This window comes from Salmo trutta, chromosome 38, assembly GCF_901001165.1.
Source record: "Salmo trutta chromosome 38, fSalTru1.1, whole genome shotgun sequence".
NCBI lineage: Eukaryota > Metazoa > Chordata > Actinopteri > Salmoniformes > Salmonidae > Salmo > Salmo trutta.
The window spans coordinates 14818457-14838519 of NC_042994.1; the positions used below are offsets into that span (position 1 = coordinate 14818457).

The 20063-nt window shown below is 42.6% G+C and overlaps 1 protein-coding gene across 2 annotated transcripts in view; it reads left to right on the forward strand.

The window, feature by feature from the left end:
- Positions 1-10548: 10548 nt before the first annotated feature.
- LOC115178038 (uncharacterized) overlaps positions 10549-20063 on the forward strand; it is a 29025-nt gene continuing 19510 nt past the window's right edge. Inside the window, exon 1 of one of the 2 annotated variants that reach the window (XM_029739051.1) lies at positions 10549-10709. In XM_029739051.1, the coding sequence (XP_029594911.1) occupies positions 10679-10709 (31 nt within the window). In that variant the 5' untranslated portion in view covers positions 10549-10678. The remainder of the gene's footprint in view (positions 10710-20063) is intronic. The other variant, XM_029739054.1, reaches the window with a different exon arrangement.

Here is a 20063-nt window from a genome sequence, read left to right on the forward strand (position 1 = left end):
GAATGTGATTGGCTATGACATGCACAGGCTGCCACGCCACCGTTGCCGCCAGGCCAGCTGAATACTTATGTCACCCCTTAATTGCCTGTAACAACACAGATGGGGGGGAAAACCAGGGGAAAACTCGAAATAACAGAATGCCATGGGAGATCCCCTCATCTGAGAAAGTTAGCGGGAATGAGTCAGCGGTGTTCCCTGATCCCGAGGTCGCTCACGCCGGGAACGTGGGATCTCACGCCGGGAACGTGGGATCTCACGCCGGGAACGTGTGATCTCATGCCAGCGGTAGGTGAATCGGAAAGACGGACAAGTGAGGAGATGACGACACAGGACCCTAGAAGAAGACCAACCAGAGTCCCCTTTAACAGCCTTTAAAGCAGCGGGGTATCTGTGAGTCTGGCTGAATCAAAGCCTGTATTAAAAGACCCACTCTCTGTTATTTCCAGCTGGTTTTGATCATTTATATGACGTTAAACTCATTCCATGGAGGGCAAAGTGTCTGTGGGTTTTTGCGCCGCCCTTGTACATGATTGATGAATTAAGGTCACTAATTAGTAAGGAACTCCCCTCACCTGGTTGTCTAGGTCTAAACTGAAAGGAAAAACCCAAAACCTGCAAACACTCGGCCCACCATGGAATGTGTTTGACACCCCTGATTTAAATGAATGGTATATAGGTCTACCCATTGAGGAGTGGGTCTTTAAAGGGAGGGTGGCAGAAATAAGACAAGTGACTTTTAATCGACATGTCAGGAAATAGCCTTAAACAGGTTGTCAGGGTGACACCATTGGAAAGGTGTTATATTTCTGTCTCCAAACGCTTGGAGGCATTTTGATTGGTCGTAATGATCAGCCTAGTAGGAGGGGATATCCAAGCAGAGGAACATCTCCTGGATCGAAGCCAAGTCCATTTCAATTTGTCCATTTCAATTTGGGTGTCACCTTGGCAAGCATGGAGCTCAGTCAAACTCAAACATGACTCAACCAAATGACTTCAAATGAATATATAGTAAACACACACTTGCAGAAATGTAGTAAAATTCACAAAATGGATGAATGGGCATGTTATTAAACTTAAGCAAAGCATGAAAATAACGGTATAGATTAATGGCAGTGTATAAGTAATACTTATGCTTATATTCATAACGCTCTTCTTCAAACGATCTTCTCACGTTGAAGGTTCGGGAGACACTATGTGCTTAGCTAGTTACATCACGGTATCTTAGCCTAGTATCATAGCAGCATAGCCTATCAAATAATGACATGCAGCTAGCTAGCTAACGTAGCTAAACTTAGCCACTTACCAACACACTAGTCTCAGGTTTGACGGTTGACAAGCTAAATATAAACTAGTCGGATGTAATCCACATCCAGGCCATCTCCCGACGTTTGTTGAGCAACTTTATGGAAGCCCATTATCATTAGAGTAGCTATTTCCTGATACAAGGGCAAGTACTAACCACATGTTGTCTGGGGAAGAGGTTCCAGTGGGCAAATTCGTTTTGTGTGACCCGGTTCCCCAGGTGGGCAGGGTTTGCTCATGTTCGACCATTCCATTGGTCCTCCTAAGGAGAGGTCTCTGCCCACCCAGGGCACCGAACCATGCAAAGCGAACTCGCCCAGGCTTTTCACAGAAAACACGTTGCCGTAACGTGTTAACAGGTCAAAAATGGGCATGAATTGTTGTCATAATTGTAATCCAAACCAAACCCTCAAGTAAGTCTGACTAAACTCTATTATGGAAGAGACTGACTTTATGGCCGAAATTATCCTATTTACATTTGTAGCCAATTTTGACACTAGAATTAGCGTTTCTTACTCATATCGATGCCACATGGGCAGTGTAAATCCAGAGAATATGGTTTTAAGGGGCAGTTTACCTTTAATGAATTCAGCTTGGTGAGAGCGGTGGGTTCTGACGTGTGGTGAACCTGTGAGTTGCACCGCACGGGCATGATGGCTGGCGTTAGTGGTAGCTGTGCCAGTTATGGCTGGCGGGCTCTCACGCTGTGCCAATGTGCCTTTCACACCCCACTGCCAACAGCCACGGGTCACCTCCCGTGGCTGTTGAGGAGGTCAAAAATCTTTCACTTACTTTGTATCATCATGTGTATGTCAACCATTTGGAAGTTTCTTACTTAGCATCTATGGACCTTGGGAATGTTCTTGGGGAGGAGAGTCAGTGGTCGTTCTTTCTTACAGTGGCTGTGGTATCTGTGTTAAATACAGTTTAGTGATTTCATTTAGCTTCTGCCGCAGTTCAATATATCAGCATATTGAAGACAAAGGGGTTTGCCAGAGACAGGAGAGGATGACATTCTATTGTCAGGCAGGCTAGACAGTCTGGATACAACAGAATAAATCAATACTTGACCTTGACCTGATGTGGTGACAACAGTTACAGACACTAGCTAGTGACAGTCTAGTCTGTATAATATTCCTTGGTCTTTCAAAGGCATTTGCAAAGCTATAGGCAGATCATAAGAAAAACATACTGTGCTGAGGGGAGAATGGCTCATAATAATGGCCGGAACAGAGTTAATGAGTGCATCAAACACCTGGAAACCATGTATTTGATGAGTTCGATACCATTCTACTAATTCTGATCCAGTCATTACCTTGAGCCTGGTCTTCCCAATTAAGGTGCCACAAACCTCCTGTGGGGTGAACTTATAGACTCCAAAGGGATCTGCATCATGACGAAGAGTGCACCGAGGGTCTTTGCCTTGCCTGCCTGTTTCTGTATCCTGTTTAAACAGACATTAGGGCAATAACACTTAATGGCTGTGGTATTTCAGACGATTTAAGGCCCTCTCCCGGAGAAAGGACAGAGCGAGCGACGGAGCATGGCAGAGAGCTAATTGAAGTCTCCTGACACCATTAGCACACTGCCATTGATTCAGGGAGATAGCGGAACATGTGGTGCCAGAGAGAATGCAGATGGATAACGTTTTCTTTTTTAATGCACTTCCTTTTCTCGGGTCAGGCCACGCATCCCTAAGCACAAAGAAAAGGACTCATTTATTAGACACTCAGGGAGAATATAATGAAATGGGTCTTTGGATTGTGGTTGTGCTCTTTTCACAAATTTCACAAGCCTATAGAGAAAACATTATTGTCTCCTTGAAATATACCCAGATAACTGCAGTGTCAAAACCATATTTGGCAATCAATTTGATTGGTCAAATAGCAAGAATAGACCTATGGTCAGAAGATAGCATTGGTCAAAGAGATGAATCAGACTTGGCTGAAAGGTCTTTGAGTAAAGATTGACTTACTATATATACCGAGAGATGTTAGCTCTTTGTCTCTGACTCCAGGCTAATAGACTCTGACCACTGGGTGGTCAGCCATATAGAAATATAATTACTACATTAGACATTACCAAGTCAGTGTTCTGTGATGGGTACACTGGCTGCCAAATTGAGTGTACCCATGTGTGTGTGTGTGTGTGTGTGTGTGTGTGTGTGTGTGTGTGTATACATGTGAATGTATTTGCAAGTACAAGATTGAGTTGGTGTGTGCGCGCGCATGATGACTTCCTGAGTATGTATTTTGGCCCTTGGCAGGGCCTGGCAGTGGCAGCAGAGAGGAGGCAAATGAAAGCTGCTTACAGTATAATGGGAGATGTGGTCCGATAATGGAGAAGGTAATTACTGCAGTCTCAACCCGGCGCAGCACTGACTGGTTAAGAATGACATTATTGATCGGCTGACGGGCCAGGAGGCAATGGGATGCAAAACAAAGAGAAAAGATTCTATAGTGCACAGCTCATCAGCCTGCACTGCTTCTATCAAGGCCAAGGCACGCACAGAGACACACGCAGACACACACAAAATATCACACACACACACAGTATAACACACACACACACACACATATACACACTTAGATACTCGCACAAACATACGCACACATAGTCATTCCTTAATACACACTCAAGCACACACACACACACACACACACTCCAGCTGACTACTAGGGGCTATGAGACTACTAGGGGCTAAGTCCATTATGCCCTAATATGCTTGGCTGCAGAGATGGCGCTGTGTACTGACCCAGGCAGGAATTCTCAGGACACTCAAACTCTGAACACATATGAGGGTCAGTGTAGACATTAGGTTTCATTGGGGTGGAAAGTTGGGGGCTGAAGGGAGTAATTTACAGGCTCAGCCCCTTGTTGTTCAACAAACGGATGAACTGCCACACTCTTAAAACGTCTCTATTCAGAATAAATGATCCAGAGTGCAGAAAGCAGGAAGCGCTCATCGATTTATGTGATTTTCGTTTTCACCAACTACCATATGAAAGGAACAGCGAATCTATTGATTTGGGGTTCTATTTACTTTACAAGCGGTAGGTATGATAGATCAATACACCTGGTCTCTGTCTGTACAGGCAGGAGAGGAGGTTTTCACTGCAGTGTCTCCACTGATCCATCACCACTGTTCCACAGCCGACTCTCTCTACTCTACCTAGAGACCCCCCCCCCCCCACCTCTTTCGTTGTCTTAGCCCCCCTCATTCACTTCCTCCCTTCCTACATCGATTCCGTCTCACCCGCCAGCTTGTAAGACATTAGGATTCCTACTGTTTTTCCCATTTCTCCTGCCTGTCAGTTTTATTAGCTATCTTTCACTACAGAACTAGCCCCTGCACGCACACACACACACACACACACCTGCCACCAGCATGGGTTTGAGCCACGGCCCCTGACTTTCACACATAAATCTCCCATTCAGCCGTGAGACATGGGCCTCATGTTAAATGCCAAAGGGATTCCTCCACAGCACAGGTAATTATTTATCTGGATCTATCTGCTCTCTCTCTCTGTGTGTGTGTGTGTGTGTGTGTGTGTGTGTGTGTGTGTGTGTGTGTGTGTGTGTGTGTGTGTGTGTGTGTCTCTCATTAAAACAGAAGGCCCTGTAGTAGACCAGTGTTGTATAGCCACGTGGCTAGGTGCCTAAGGGAGCTTGGCTCAGACAAATCAAGTGTTATTTGTCACATGCTTGGTAAAAACAGGAGTAGACTAACAGTGACATGCTTACTTACGGGCCCTTCCCAGCAACGCAGAAAGAAAGAAAATAGAGAAAAACTAGAAGAGTAAAACACGTAATAATAAAAGTAAATAAATACACAATGAGTAACGATAACTTGGCTATATACACGAGGTACCAGTACAGAGTCAATATGCAGGAGTACAAGGTAATTGAGGTAGATGTAGATAGTTAAATAGTTAACCAATAGCTAGCAGGACTAACTATTTAGCAGTCTTAATACATGGGGGTAGAAGCTGTTCAGGGTCCTGTTGGTTCCAGACTTGGTGCATTGGTACCGCTTGCCGTGCGGTAGCAGAGAGAACAGTCTATGACTTGGGTGGCTGGAGTCTTTCACAATGTCTGAGGCCCGCCGATCAATGGACCAAGATGGGGAAGGAGAGCAGGAGTAAGGAAGGGAGAGAGAGAGAGAGAGAGAGAAGTGGAGAGGGAGTGAGACAGGGACAGAGGAGCATGGCTAAAAGGATTGATAACAAAACGCGGCCACCGAGAAATCCCCTTATTTCAGTTGGGCAGTCCTGTGGGTGCCGGAGGGAAAAGCGGAACAACAGCAGAGGTGTGGAGAGTAGGAGGAGGAGAGAGGAGGAGAGAGGAATACAGATTAGAGAAGAGGTTTTCAGAGAGCACCGTCTCTGGTACCAGTGTCCCTGAGGTTCTGTCACTTCCACCTCCACACATAGAGCACTGATGAAATGCAGGTTTGTCACTATATGCTCATTCTAGGGTTCCTATCTAACGCGCTATAGATCTACGTGCAAAATTAATAATATCCATTCATCAGCGTTGAATGCTAAGCGTTCATCTGTGTCTAATAGCTTTATAAAGCAGTATAGAAATTCAGCTCTATAGAAATGCTGTATGACTGACTGATTGATTTGAGCCGGGTTGTGGCATCAACAAATTGTTCTCATTGAAGCATGACATACTACGGCATTCCTTACACCGGGGTTACAAGGTTTCTCATATTTCAAGCAGCTGCACAGCACTCTATAACAACTATGCCACTAAAGCATGGCTGTGCCCCAAATGGCACCCTATTCACTATATAGTGCACTACTTTTAACCAGAACCCTATGGATCCAGATCCCTTCTAAACTCAGCAAAAAAAGAAACATCCCTTTTTCAGGACCCTGTCTTTCAAAGATAATTCGTAAAAATCCAAATAACTTCACAGATCTTCATTGTAAAGGGTTTAAACACTGTTTCCCATGCTTGTTCAATGAACCATAAACAATTAATGCACATGCACCTGTGGAACGGTCGTTAAGACACTAACAGCTTACAGACGGGAGGCAATTAAGGTCACAGTTATGAAAATGTAGGACACTAAAGAGGCCTTTCTACTCACTCTGAAAAACACCAAAAGAAAGATGCCCAGGGTCCCTGCTCGTCTGCGTGAACGTGCCTTAGGCATGCTGCAAGAAGGCATGAGGACTGCAGATGTGGCCAGGGCAATAAATTGCAATGTCCGTACTGTGAGACGCCTAAGACAGCGCTACAGGGAGACGGAACGGACAGCTGATCGTCCTCGCAGTGGCAGACCACGTGTAACAACACCTGCACAAGATCGGTACATCCGAACATCACACCTGCGGGACGGGTACAGGATGGCAACAACAACTGCCCGAGTTACACCAGGAACACACAATCCCTCCATCAGTGCTCAGACTGTCCGCAATAGGCTGAGAGAGGCTGGACTGAGGGCTTGTAGGCCTGTTGTAAGGCAGGTCCTCACCAGACATCCCCGGCAACAACGTCGTCTGTGGGCACAAACCCACCGTCGCTGGACCAGACAGGACTGGCAAAAACTGCTCTTCACTGACGAGCCGCAGTTTTGTCTCACCAGGGATGATGGTCGGATTCGCGTTTATCGTCGAAGGAATGAGCGTTACACCGAGGCCTGTACTCTGAAGCAGGATCGATTTGGAGGTGGAGGGTCCGTTATGGTCTGGGGCGGTGTGTCACAGCATCATCGGACTGAGCTTGTTGTCGTTGCAGGAAATCTCAACGCTGTGCGTTACAGGGAAGACATCTTCCTCCCTCATGTGGTACCCTTCCTGCAGGCTCATCCTGACATGACCCTCCAGCATGACAATGCCACCAGCCATACTGTTCATTCTGTGCATGATTTCCTGCAAGACAGGAATGTCAGTGAACTTGCAGGTGCCTTGGTGGAAGAGTAGGGTAACATCTCACAGCAAGAACTGGCAAATCTGGTGCAGTCCATGAGGAGGAGATGCACTGCATTACTTAATGCAGCTGGTGGCCACACCAGATACTGACTGTTCAGGGACACATTATTTAATTTCTGTTAGTCACACTGTGGAACTTGTTCAGTTTGTCTCAGTTGTTGAATCTCGTTGTGTTCATACAAATATTTTCACATGTTAATAAGTTTGCTGAAAATAAACGCAGTTGACAGTGACAGGACGTTTATTTTTTTGCTGAGTTTATTAAGGGATTGAGGACCATTTGAGACGCAGTCCATGTTTTTACTAGACCACCGAAAGAAAAGCTTCTATGTGGCCCTCAGTGAAGTAGATCGAGAGAGTTTCTATTAAATATTTAGGGGGCACTTATCAGAGACCCATAATGCTCTTGGCAATAACAGAAGCTTACTTCAGCTCGCTGAGTTGCTATGAGAGGGAATGAGTTCCTAATGTGAGAAATAGAATTCTCCTCTTTAGGCATTATAGCCTGGTGCCAGATCTCCGATGGTTGTTGTCAATGCCAAACAACATTATACAACACAAATATGTGTATATATTTACAGTTGAAGTTTACATCCACCTGAGCCCAATACATTTAAACTCAGTTTTTCACAATTCCTGACATTTAATCCTATTAAAAATGCCCTGTCTTAGGTCAGTTAGGATCACCACTTTATTTTAAGAATGTGAAATGTCAGAATAATAGTAGAGAGAATGATTTATTTCAGCTTTTATTTCTTTCATCACATTCCCAGTGGGTCAGATGTTAACATACACTCAATTAGTATTTGATAGCATTGCCTTTAAAATGTTTAACCTGGGTCAAACGTTTCGGGTAGCCTTCCACAAGCTTCCCACAATAAGTTGGGTGAATTTTGGCCCATTCCTCCTGACAGAGCTGGTGTAACTGAGTCAGGTTTGTAGGCCTCCTTGCTCGCACACGCTTTTTCAGTTCTGCCCACAAATGTTCTATAGGATTGAGGTCAGGGCTTTGGGATGGCCACTCCAATACATTGACTTTGTTGTCCTTAAGCCATTTTGCCACAACTTTGCTTGCAAGTATGCTTGGGGTCATTGTCCATTTGGAAGACCCATTTGCGACCAAGCTTTAACTTCCTGACTGATGTCGTGAGATGTTGCTTCAATATATCCACATACTTTTCCTACCTCATGATGCCATCTATTTTGTGAAGTGCACCAGTCCCTCCTGCAGCAAAGCACCCGCACAACATGATGCTACCTCCCCCGTGCTTCACGGTTGGGATGGTGTTCTTCGACTTGCAAGCCTCCGCCTTTTTCCTCCAAACATAACCATGGTCATTATGGCCAAACAGTAACATTTTTGTTTCATCAGACTAGAGGACAGTTCACCAAAAAGTACGATCTTTGTCCCCATGTGCAGTTGCAAACCGTAGTCTGCCTTTTTTATGGAGGTTTTGGAGCAGTGGCTTCTTCCTTACTGAGCGACCTTTCAGGTTATGTCGATATAGGACTTGTTTTACTGTGGACCTACTCTACCATAGAAAATAACAGCTTTCTATGGTCAGGATGTGACACACAGTCAACTTAGTGTATGTAACTTAGTGTATGTGTTTGACCCACTGGAATTGTGATACAGTGAATTGTAAGTGAAATAATCTGTCTGTAAACAATTGCTGGAAAAATTATTTTTTGTCACGCACAAAGTAGATGTCCTAACCGACTTGCCAAAACCATAGTTTGCTAACAAGACATTTGTGGAGTGGTTGAAAAACGAGTTTTAATAACTCCAACCTAAATGTATGTAAACTTCCGACTTCAACTGTATATATGTATATATATATATATATATATATATATATATATATATATATATATATAAGGAGTGTGACGTAACGACAGGGAAAGTCCACTTTCCAATAGAGAAGTGACTTCATGTTAAGACATTGTCAGAAAGGGTTACAGGAAATACATTGAAATGAAAGAGCAGTCTGTTAAATAATGAAAGCGAAACTGAGAAGCAATCAGTTCATATTTCACAAGCAGCCAGGCAAGACAAGGTATGTACGTGGATGGCTACTTTCAATATTAATGGTGATGATGATTTCTGAACGGTTCTAACTGTACAGCAGATCAACAGTAAGATTCAGTTTATAGTTGCTGTACTTGGTGCAGTGTGCTGAATGGTCTTAATAGCTGGATGTCTGATTGCTAGCAAGAACCGATAATCATCTGTGGATTCATGTTTCAGTTCTTGGGTGAGTGGTCTGTTGCGATTAGGAGAATAAGCATTGTTATGATACTGTTTTACTACAGTTATAGTTACTTGTATGTCTGCACTGTAGCAAAGCAAGAGCAAGAGTATGGTTGCAAAACTCCACTTTCCAAAATTCCGAGGTTTTACAGAAATCCTTTTGGGAATTCTACAAAAATCTGGCAAACCCTAAGCAACCCTAACCACCAGTGGCTACCTGTTATTCAGGGAAGGTGTTTTTAGCCCACATTTTTAGCAACAATATAAATATATATACATATAAATATATATATATAAATATATATATAAATATATATATATATATATATATATATATATATATATATATATATAAATATATATATATATATATATATATATATATATATAAATATATATATATATGTGTGTGTTATTTGTTATTTCTTGGGGGACTTGCCTGTTTTGCATGTTATTTTGGCATTAATAAGTGTCACATATCAGTTTACAAACAATGTAAAAAAATATATATATCAAAATATATATCATAAAGCTGCATTCACACATGGTCTCTTTTTTGTTTTCTTGAGTAAGGCAGCTCCAAAATGCAGGTGTTTCAGCCTAGCTCAGTGCTTCTGTGGTGGTGGGGCGAGCCAGCAGAAAATAGGAGCGTTGCGCCGTGATTGGCTCAGTGTTCTGTCACTCATGGGGACAGTACGTCACCGCAAAGTTTATGTCCTTAGTAAGGGTAGACATCCAGATTTTCAGCCCTTTGTGTCCTGCCATAGAGTTACATTACAAATGCCCTTCCAAGAAGGCTGTCTGTGGTCATCGGCCACAGATAAAATGACGTCAAATCACGTTATATCTGCAGTAGCTTTGATTGGACTCAACATCTTACTTTCAAAATCTTAGCTATCAGTCATCATCATGAATCTAGTTGACAATCTACTGGCAAATCCTTTTTATTCCTTGTCATATGAAGAGAAATTACGAAGAGAAATTCTAGATAAAACATATCGGCCATTGGACATAAAGATTACACAACAAGTTGGAAATCCCAAATTCAACAATGAGTGGTTTGGAAGGAATCACTGGCTAACTGCAAGCATTGCAAAGCAACCACTAATGTTAGCCTGCTATTTAATGTAATGGTCTTGTGTTTTTTTTTTCCCGAGTTCCCATCACATGCCAGACTTTGATGACAAAATTTGCTGCATCACCTTCACAAGGTGAGTCCAAAAATGTATTGTATGCTTCTGCATAAATTATGTAATATACCAGGGAGATATGTATACTGTAGCTAAGAAAGTAATACTAAGTGTATGTTGTGTAGTAAGCTGTTAGTAGCCCATGTGCCTCACCTTAATAATTTGGTCTATTTTCACCAACGCGGTATTGTACACACATCGTTCGTGGCTGGTGTGTGCTTGTTTTGTACAGCTTTGACAGTGCAACTGATAGTAGTTGTGGCGCTTGGCTTGCGCGTGCAAATTCAGCACTCTATAATTCTATAATAGAATTGTGTTATGTGAAGTATCAAGTTAAAAGCTTATTTAACACGTCAAATAGCAATATATGACGTGTATATCTTTTTTGACCCAAATGGCGTTCAATGTGCCTCACCCTAATAATTTGGTCTATTTTCACCTCCTAATTTCACCGATGTAATCATCGAATATTGTAAGAGCTTTCATTGTGAGCAGTAGAGATACTCTGAATGATCGGCTATGAAAAGCCAACTGACATTTACTCCTGAGGTGCTGACCTGTTGCACCCTCGACAACCACTGTGATTATTATTATTTGACCCTGCTGGTCATCTATGAACATTTGAACATCTTGGCCATGTTCTGTTATAATCTCCACCCGGCACAGCCAGAAGAGGACTGGCCACCCCTCATAGCCTGGTTCCTCTCTAGGTTTTTTCCTAGGTTCTGGCCTTTCTAGGGAGTTTTTCCTAGCCACCGTGCTTCTACACCTGCATTGCTTGCTGTTTGGGGTTTTAGGCTGGGTTTCTGTACAGTACCTTGTGACATCAGCTGATGTAAGAAGGGCTTTATAAATACATTTGATTGATTGATTGATTGATTTATATGCCCCATTTATTTATCCTTGTAACGCCCTGGCCATAGAGAGGGGTTTTTGTTCTTTATTTTGGTTAGGCCAGGGTGTTACATTGGGTGGGCGTTCTATGTTTTTGTATTTCTTTGTTTTGGGCCGTGTGTGTGTGGCTCCCAATCAGGCACAGCTGAAGTTCGTTGTTGCTGATTGGGAGTCACACATAAGTAGCCTATTTTTCCTTTGGGTTTTGTGGGTGATTGTTTTCTGTTGTGTTCATTTGGGACCAGACAGGACTGTTTGCTGTCGTTTCGTGTTTTGTATAGAGTGTTTATGTTCATTAAAATCTTTAATAATGAATACACATCCTCCGCTGCACCTTGGTCTAATTCTAACGACAGGCGTTACAATCCTACTGTTCTGACTTGTTGTACAGAGTACACTGTAAGAATGGCCCATCTTCTGAATTCTGTCGCTGTACATTTCAAAAGTGCTGAACAAATAGTTATATTGACTAAGTCCATCATCGCTCGCTCATTAATGTCTTAATCGAAATTACGGATTGCCTCTTATGCCATAGTTTGTACAGTACATTTCAATTGTCAGTAGAAACCACATTTGTTTAAGCAAGTCTGCCATATCAGCTATGTTTTTTTAAAAGGCAGTAAATGAGGCTGAATGAACTGTTTCGCTGCCAGACAGGCTCCGCTGAAAGCCAGGTGTAGCAGTGGTAAGGTGTTGGGACTGCTGTTGGGACTCTGCTGTTGGGACAGCTATTATGTAGGCCCTAACAGTTTGTGGGCATCATTTGTTACCGTTATAGTGCAATTAATGTATTGTTTAGTGTTGTGGCTTTGCTGACATTCATCACACATTTTTATTTTTGCCCCACCAAGATTTACATGCTAAAATTGCCACTGCTAACCACCATATGAAAATCCTCACTCCATCTCCTGCAATGTTCAAGTTATGTCTTTGCTGTGTTGGTGGTGTATGTTTACATGTTGTGTAGCTTCAGGCCATCATACTGAGCAAAACTGTCAAAGATGGAGGTGTTACTTTGTTGCCTTCATCTTTTGCAGTAAACTTTCCCTATAATAACTTTCCCTGGTTGCCCAACAGTGATTGAGCCCTCAGGCCATGTAAGTAATGCCATTACAAAACGGCCGCCTCAGCACCCCAGAAAGCATGTCCACATTGACACGATGTGGGCCTAATGCGGGCTAAAATATTGGCCACATGTAGGCTGCCAACATTGGGCCAATGCGCTTTTTCTATTTAATAGGAATATATTTTAATTATTTATTACAATTTAAATGTCTGTATCAGAAACACAATTAAGTTGTTGCTATCATACATATATCTTTACAAGAGAAACTTACGTTTTTCATACGGGTCTTTATAAATAATGGGGCCAGTATGTGACATTGAGATCAATATTTTAAAATGGTTTCAAACTAAAAAAAATAATAATTATGCAGTTCCACATACAGTACCAGTCAAAAGTTTGGACACACCTACTCATTCCAGGGTTTGTCTTTATTTTTTACTATTTCTACATTGTAAAATAATAGTGAAGACCTCAAAACTGTGAAATAACATATGGAATCATGTAGTAACCCCAAAAAAGTGTTAAACAAATCAAAATATGTTTAAGATTTTTCAAAGTAGTCAACCTTCGCCTTTGACAGCTTTGCACATTCTTGGCATTCTCTCAACCAGCTTCATGAGGTACCTGGAATTAACAGGTGTGCCGCCCAACGCAAAGCTCTCTCTGTTGATGAGTGTATCTCAGACTGTCACCTAGAGCTCTGTTCAGCAACAAACCTCGTTCTGACAGGGAGTCAAGCCCTGCTGGCTGCTGTTGAGCTTGTTGAAACCAGTTTTTGACAGGTTGTGAAAGTCAATAACAGCGTGTCAGTTTACTTTTCAGATACACTTTGAAGTTGTTCAAAGCAGCACCGTCCAGAAAGATAATTTGAGCTGATGCGTGTGCCGCATGGAACGACAGAGTGACAGAATGTTTCAGGTTTAATTCTACTAGCATGACTCTCGATGCCTGTTGAAAAGGATGTTCAGTGAACTCCACCTACTTCCTAAGAACTACAGCTAAGACAATAGTGGAACAGTTGCCGGATAAGGAGTGTTTGCTTTGGGTTGTGTTTAGGAATGGAGTGAAAACTTCCTCTGGGCTGTTTACTTACACCAATGTAATGGACTTTGACTAAGGGTCATTGCCAGGTCAACTGACACGGTGCTTATGGTCCTACTGGTCAGGTTACGGTAGATGTTTGTGTGTTCAAATCAAAGTTTATTGATCACATACTCAGATTTGCAGGTGTTTTAGCAGGTGCAGTGAAATGCTTATGTTACTAGCTCCAATAATGCAGTAGAATTTCTTGCAAATACAATATAAATACACAAATAATCAAACAAATCTAAACAAGCAATAGAGAGATATTCCAGAGTACACTGAACAAAAATATAAACAATGTGTGAAGTGTTGGTCCCATGTTTCATGAGCTGAAATAAAAGATCCCAGAAATGTTTCATATGCACAAAAAGCTTCTCTAAAAAGTTGTGCACAAATTTGTTTACATTCCTTTTAGTGAGCATTTCTCCTTTGCCAAGATAATCCATCCATCTGACAGGTGTGGCATATCAAGGAGCTGATTAAACAGTATGATAATTACACAGGTGCACCTTGTGCTGGGGGCAATAAAAGGCCACTCTAAATGTGCAGTTTTTTCATAACACAATGCCACAGATGTCTCAAGTTTTGAGGGAGCGTGCAATTGGCATGCTGACTGCAGGAATGTCCACCAGAGCTGTGCCAGAGAATTTAATGCTAATTTCTTTACCATAAGCCGAAACCAACATAATTTTTGAGAATTCGGCAGTATGTCCAACCGGCCTCAGGGATGAGGAGTATTTCTGTCTGTAATAAAGCCTTTTGTGGAAAAAAAAACTAATTCTGATTGGCTGGGCATGGCACCCCAGTGGGTGTGAAGGAAGAAATCACATGGAAAAAGCGGTAAGCAAATTAGGTAAAAAAAAAAACATTAATTTGTGTAAGACGTTTCATGATGCCTGTATCTAAACCAAAGTAGATCATTTTATAGATAAGCTTCAATATGAGGTTCTAACCTAGCATGAAAGTCCTTGTAACTATGTGGCTAATGTAGCAAAATGTTTTCCTTGGGGTAAGTTGAGCCAATGGTCGAGCCAACGGCAAGTTGAGTAGAAAGTGTTTTCTTCCCAGGTGTAATGCAAGACATTATCACTGGGATATGAGGTAACAACAGGGCCTGGCCTATGTTGTGTTAAAAAATGTACAACGTTTGTGTTATTGTAGGTGTTAAGCCTCTGTTAAAAGATGCTTAAAAGACAAAAAAAATATATTGTAATTGTGTTTGCGAAATAAAGATAGACATGGTTTTAAAAAGGAAGTGGTAATATTTAATTCAATACATACATTTTATTTTTATTTTTTTACTTATCCCCATACGCGGGATAAGTTGTGCCAAGTGACCACTTTTATTTGGACAAGCTGTTTTTAAAACTAATGTTTATATGAATTCTGATTATTTCCATGGATACACAACACCTTGAAATATATGTAGAAATCCAGTACTAGGTATATTAGGGTGAGCTATGTCAAGGATATAGTACATGTGCATACACAGTGAGTAAACAACAGTATATAAACAGAAAGTGAGGTGACCAGCATTCAATGAATATATACTTGGGACATTAGTCGAAAGGTGCAGGGCTGAGTACCGGGCAAGTGATGGCTTATCAACAGTTTGACTGAACAGTCCAATCCATTAGAGTGAACGAGTACACACTTTGTTGAGAAGGGTAGCGAATCAGACCGCAGCCAACAAGTTTCACCACTCATCAACGTGTCACACTTTTTACTTGCCTCCTTCAGGAACCAATCTGGGGGGTTTAAAACAGACTTTTAAACCCCAGTGGAGTGCCGTTGTCATCGATTAGGGCGTACTTGATGTTTGTCCTGGCGTATTTGTTTTGGTTGCCTACGTCAGGGAGATATTCGTAGATAATAAACGACACTGCTGATGCGAGCAGCCAGCCGCTCTCCTGGGAGATGGCTTCAGTCTCAGGGTCACAAATGGTGTGGGAACATTGATGGAGCAGGGCGGCCATTTTCTCATCAGCAGCATCCCTGGGAGGAAACAGCTCATCATAATATGTTGTTCTCTCTAATGGACAAGTTCATCATCCTGAAAGGTAATACTTGTATTAGATGCTATGAAAGGGGCTAACGATCTGACCGACGCTTTGTTAAAAGGAATCTTGTGTGCGAGGTGACATTGTCACCTTGTCTCACCGCCGTGACGAGCTACTTTGCAGTGGTGACTGGTGGAGATGATCAGAGCGGCGTGTTGGTGGAGTGAGTAGTGTTGAATGTCATTTGCGGGTGGCTGGCTTGGGGAGTCTTTGAGAGAGGCGACACGTGATCACTATTCAATCAAATTTGGTATGCAGATATCCAGAAAAAGTTGAAACCATTGTTCTTTAACAAAATTAGACTCAACTGTATATCAAAGAAATAAGAAAGTGTAGACCCACTCCAGACACGCACATTGACCAAACACCAACACCTAATTGGACTGTTTGCTTTTCTTGGCAAAGAAAACAAAGCTGTGTTACAAAAAAGTTGTTGCCTGTGGCAATACAGTACCTTGATACAGGGAAGAGAGGCATATCTGCTCCTGTCTGCTGTAATCAAAAGAGGAACTGTCTGTCTCACTAGTCCTTGGTCATGTCTACACACTTGACCCTTACATGTGACTTCTGCTATCAGAATACGAAGATCGCATTGAAAAGACTGGTCTAGACGCACAAAAGTCACTTTGTTGTCTGATTGTGATCAGATCTGGGATGCATTGCGTACGGATTTCTCCTCCGTCTGGATGCAATCAGGCTACCAAAAGCGCATAAAGTGGGCAACGTCATCAGCACTCCTCCCACAAATCTCAGAAAATGTATTTTGGGGCCGAGAGGCACCTTTTCATCATAACGTTGGAGGAAAATACATTCTTAGCCTGTGAGGAACATGTTTGCTGGCCTGAAATGCTAGCCGGTAAGCTAATATTTAGAAAAACTAGAGTTATGCTAACCCGTTTGCAATCCCTTTAGAGTTGCTTGCTAGCTTGATACAGAGGTTAGCTGGCTAGTTAGCTACAGTAGTTAGCTACTGCCATTAGTTGTGTTATCATATTTAGCCTATTCCAGTTTGTAGAATGCATACTAGCATTTGAATATGGTGCGGGACAAGGGAATCCAGACACGGTAGACACATTTAGATGTAGACGCATGACGCATTCGGAATGCAATGATCTATCAGAATACTAAAGCTGAATGAACGGTTAAGTCTAGACTTTCTTCTTTCTTCTTTGAAAGTAAAAGTCTTCTGCACTCACTCCTCCAGCTCTGCACACGTTCCCGTTCCCTCTGAGTCGCCCTTTCTCCTCCCTAACAACATCTGCAGGGGTGAAATCAGAGTGTTGCGAACAGAACGCCTCGAGGAGTATCATGGAGGAGTGTTCTCTTTACTGCACCATTAGGCCATATTTTATGGGTGAGATTTATGGGTGAAATGGCAGTCATCTTCCCAGGTTAGTAATTTGTAGATTGTGTGTGATGCCAGCAAACAAGCGTCGAAACAGAGTGCAGGCACTGATTCAAATGACTTGCCAAATGATATTTGTGATTGGGAGTAACGTTTATGTCAAAAGTTCTCCTTCCTGCCAAATGTTTACTATACCATAAGCAGATGGCTTATGAACCCGAGAGGATGCATCATGTGTAGTATGTTTATTGAAGAAATGGACTCGGACAGACTGTAAGATAGGTTCAGGACTGTTGCTGCTACCATGGCACATCGGTCAGAATGCAAATGAAGTGGAGAAGGAATCCAGGTTTAGGGGTCACACACACACACACACACACACACACACACACACACACACACACACACACACACACACACACACACACACACACACACACACACACACACACCCACGGGGGGAGGGGACTTGTAGGTAGGCAGGTTGGATGGAAGGGTTAGGAGTTGTGGCTTGTAAGGCCTTGGAGGTTGGAGGTGGATAACAAGGATGTGGTGGTCTGGAAGAAGGATACAAAAGGGAAACATTAGGAACACAACAATAAAAGGTGCAGGCATGACAAAGTAGTGCCAGGTGACTATTACAGGAAATGAGACAAAGGAGGCTGCCAGGACTAAACATAAAAAGGGCATTAGCATTATCAAACTGAGCACATGGATATATAAAAGAGATAACATAGGGCAAAGTTAAGGCAGCATATGCGCATAGTATCTCCAACAACAATAACTAGGCACTTAAAATGGCCGCCCCATGGCATCACCAGGCATGACCCATTACTAGTGCTCAGGTAGAGGCATGCTGCTAATATGGGGGAACAGAGGAGTGAAAAAGGTAGAGGAGAGGTGATTAAGGGAGTGGGAACAGGTGTGGAGGGAAGGTGCGTGGCCTGGGTAATTGGAAGCAATTGGAGTCCATGGTCCTTCGCAACATACTGTATGTAAAGTAATAAAATTATCAATTAGAAAACATTAGTTTGAAATTGGCTGTTGTTTTGACTATGGAGATGCCTCCTAGCTGTGACTAAAGTTTTGTGTAGCGCTAACAGCTGATGAGGGGGTGTGAACTAAAGCATTTAAGAAGAAAAGACATTTCACGGCCAAGGATTCTCTTGCCAAATTGTTATAATGATCATAATCTTATAATTGAGGAGAAATATCCACTTTAGAGCTTGGGCAATAAAAATAGCACTTTCTTCTATTAGCGATTATTATGTGAAGTGGACATTGAGTGTTGCTCATCGCCCCCGGGTCAGTACTTTAGCCGTGGGAATTTACTCTGCAATAAATCATAATATCATAATACCACCTCCAGCCGTCATCTGAACAGCATTTATATCCAGGAACGAAGCCAGAACTAGGGCTATGGCTGTGACCGATATGGCACCTGTATATGTTTCCTGTATAGGTTTCCTGTATAGGTTTCCTGTATAGGTTTGTCCTGTGTGGCTCAGTTGGTAGAACATGGAGCTTGCAACATTAGGGTTGTGGGTTTGATTCCCACAGGGGAACAGTATGAAAAAATGATGAACATTTATGAACTCACTACTTTAAGTCACTCTGGAAGAGAGCGTCTGCTAAATGACTAAAATGTAAAATAGTGCAGTACTTTTGAGAGCCCTATTGTCAAATAGAGAATTGGGTGCTATTTCCAACACACCTATGTTTGACGCAGACCAGAGGGACCAACATATCAAGACAGCAGGTAGATTAAACAAAGTGCAGGCAAACACTATGGGCTATAATCCTCTACCTCAGCAAACACTGGCCCTGGGTTTGGGCATGGCTGTGCATCGTAGCAGGTAGCTAATGTTGTTTTTGAGACAGCTTAGCGTCCCTGATTCCAACGGAACGTGTCCCTGATCTCCGGCTAGCTCATTTTCCGAGGGATAACTCTCCTTCAAACACGAGTTTAACACTGGCATCCTACATCAAAGCTTCACTATGTGGATTATGGTGTGTGTGTGTGTGTGTGTGTGTGTGTGTGTGTGTGTGTGTGTGTGTGTGTGTGTGTGTGTGTGTGTGTGTGTGTGTGTGTGTGTGTGTGTGTGTGTGTGTGTGTGTGTGTGTGTGTGTGTGTGTGTGTGTGTGTTTACATGCGTGTATGGATGCATGCGTCTGGGATAATCTGTGGGCAAACACGGAAGCCGTTTACAATCTAGAGAGGAGACAAAGGACAACATGCGTCTCTGAGATGGCCTCTCCTCCATAGATTAGAGGGGATTACAACGACGGAGCTATTTCTGATTAGAGAGAAAGCGGGATGACTTCAGTGGGATGAGTATCGATGAGTCCTCCTCATATCACTTCAAGGCTGGAGAGCCGAAGTGAAGTGGTCACGATGATGCTAATAATATCACTCTTGGATTTCTCAAGTCTAGTGGCAAAACTTTGAAGTGATAGTTCACTCCAATGTACGCCCTCAAAACGTGGTCAAATGTCGAGTTGAGTCCACGTCCCGGACCGTCTGTTGTGTTGATCCAGCTATGTTTTTCAATTCCAAATGAGTGGGAAAGATTGGATTTGCCTTAAATCACATGAAGGTTGAGGCATGTAGCTGGTTCTACACACCAGATGTCAGGGGATGTGCACCAATATCAACGTTTGACTGCTTCTGAGGTCTGAAAGAATCTCGCAAACTTTGATTTCGGAGTGAACTATGCACTTTAACATGTTGTCACCCTCTCCATGCGGACAAAATTGTGCGGAACGACAGATCAGTGCATCAAAGGCACAAAATGCCAGCCACCTCTAGGTGAGAGCCATCAAGATTTCCATGAACTGTCATGATTAGAAAATCAATACAGTGGCATTTAAAATATGAGGCCTGATACCCTTAGCAATTAGTCAGCTGATGAAAGAGAGACAGCAAT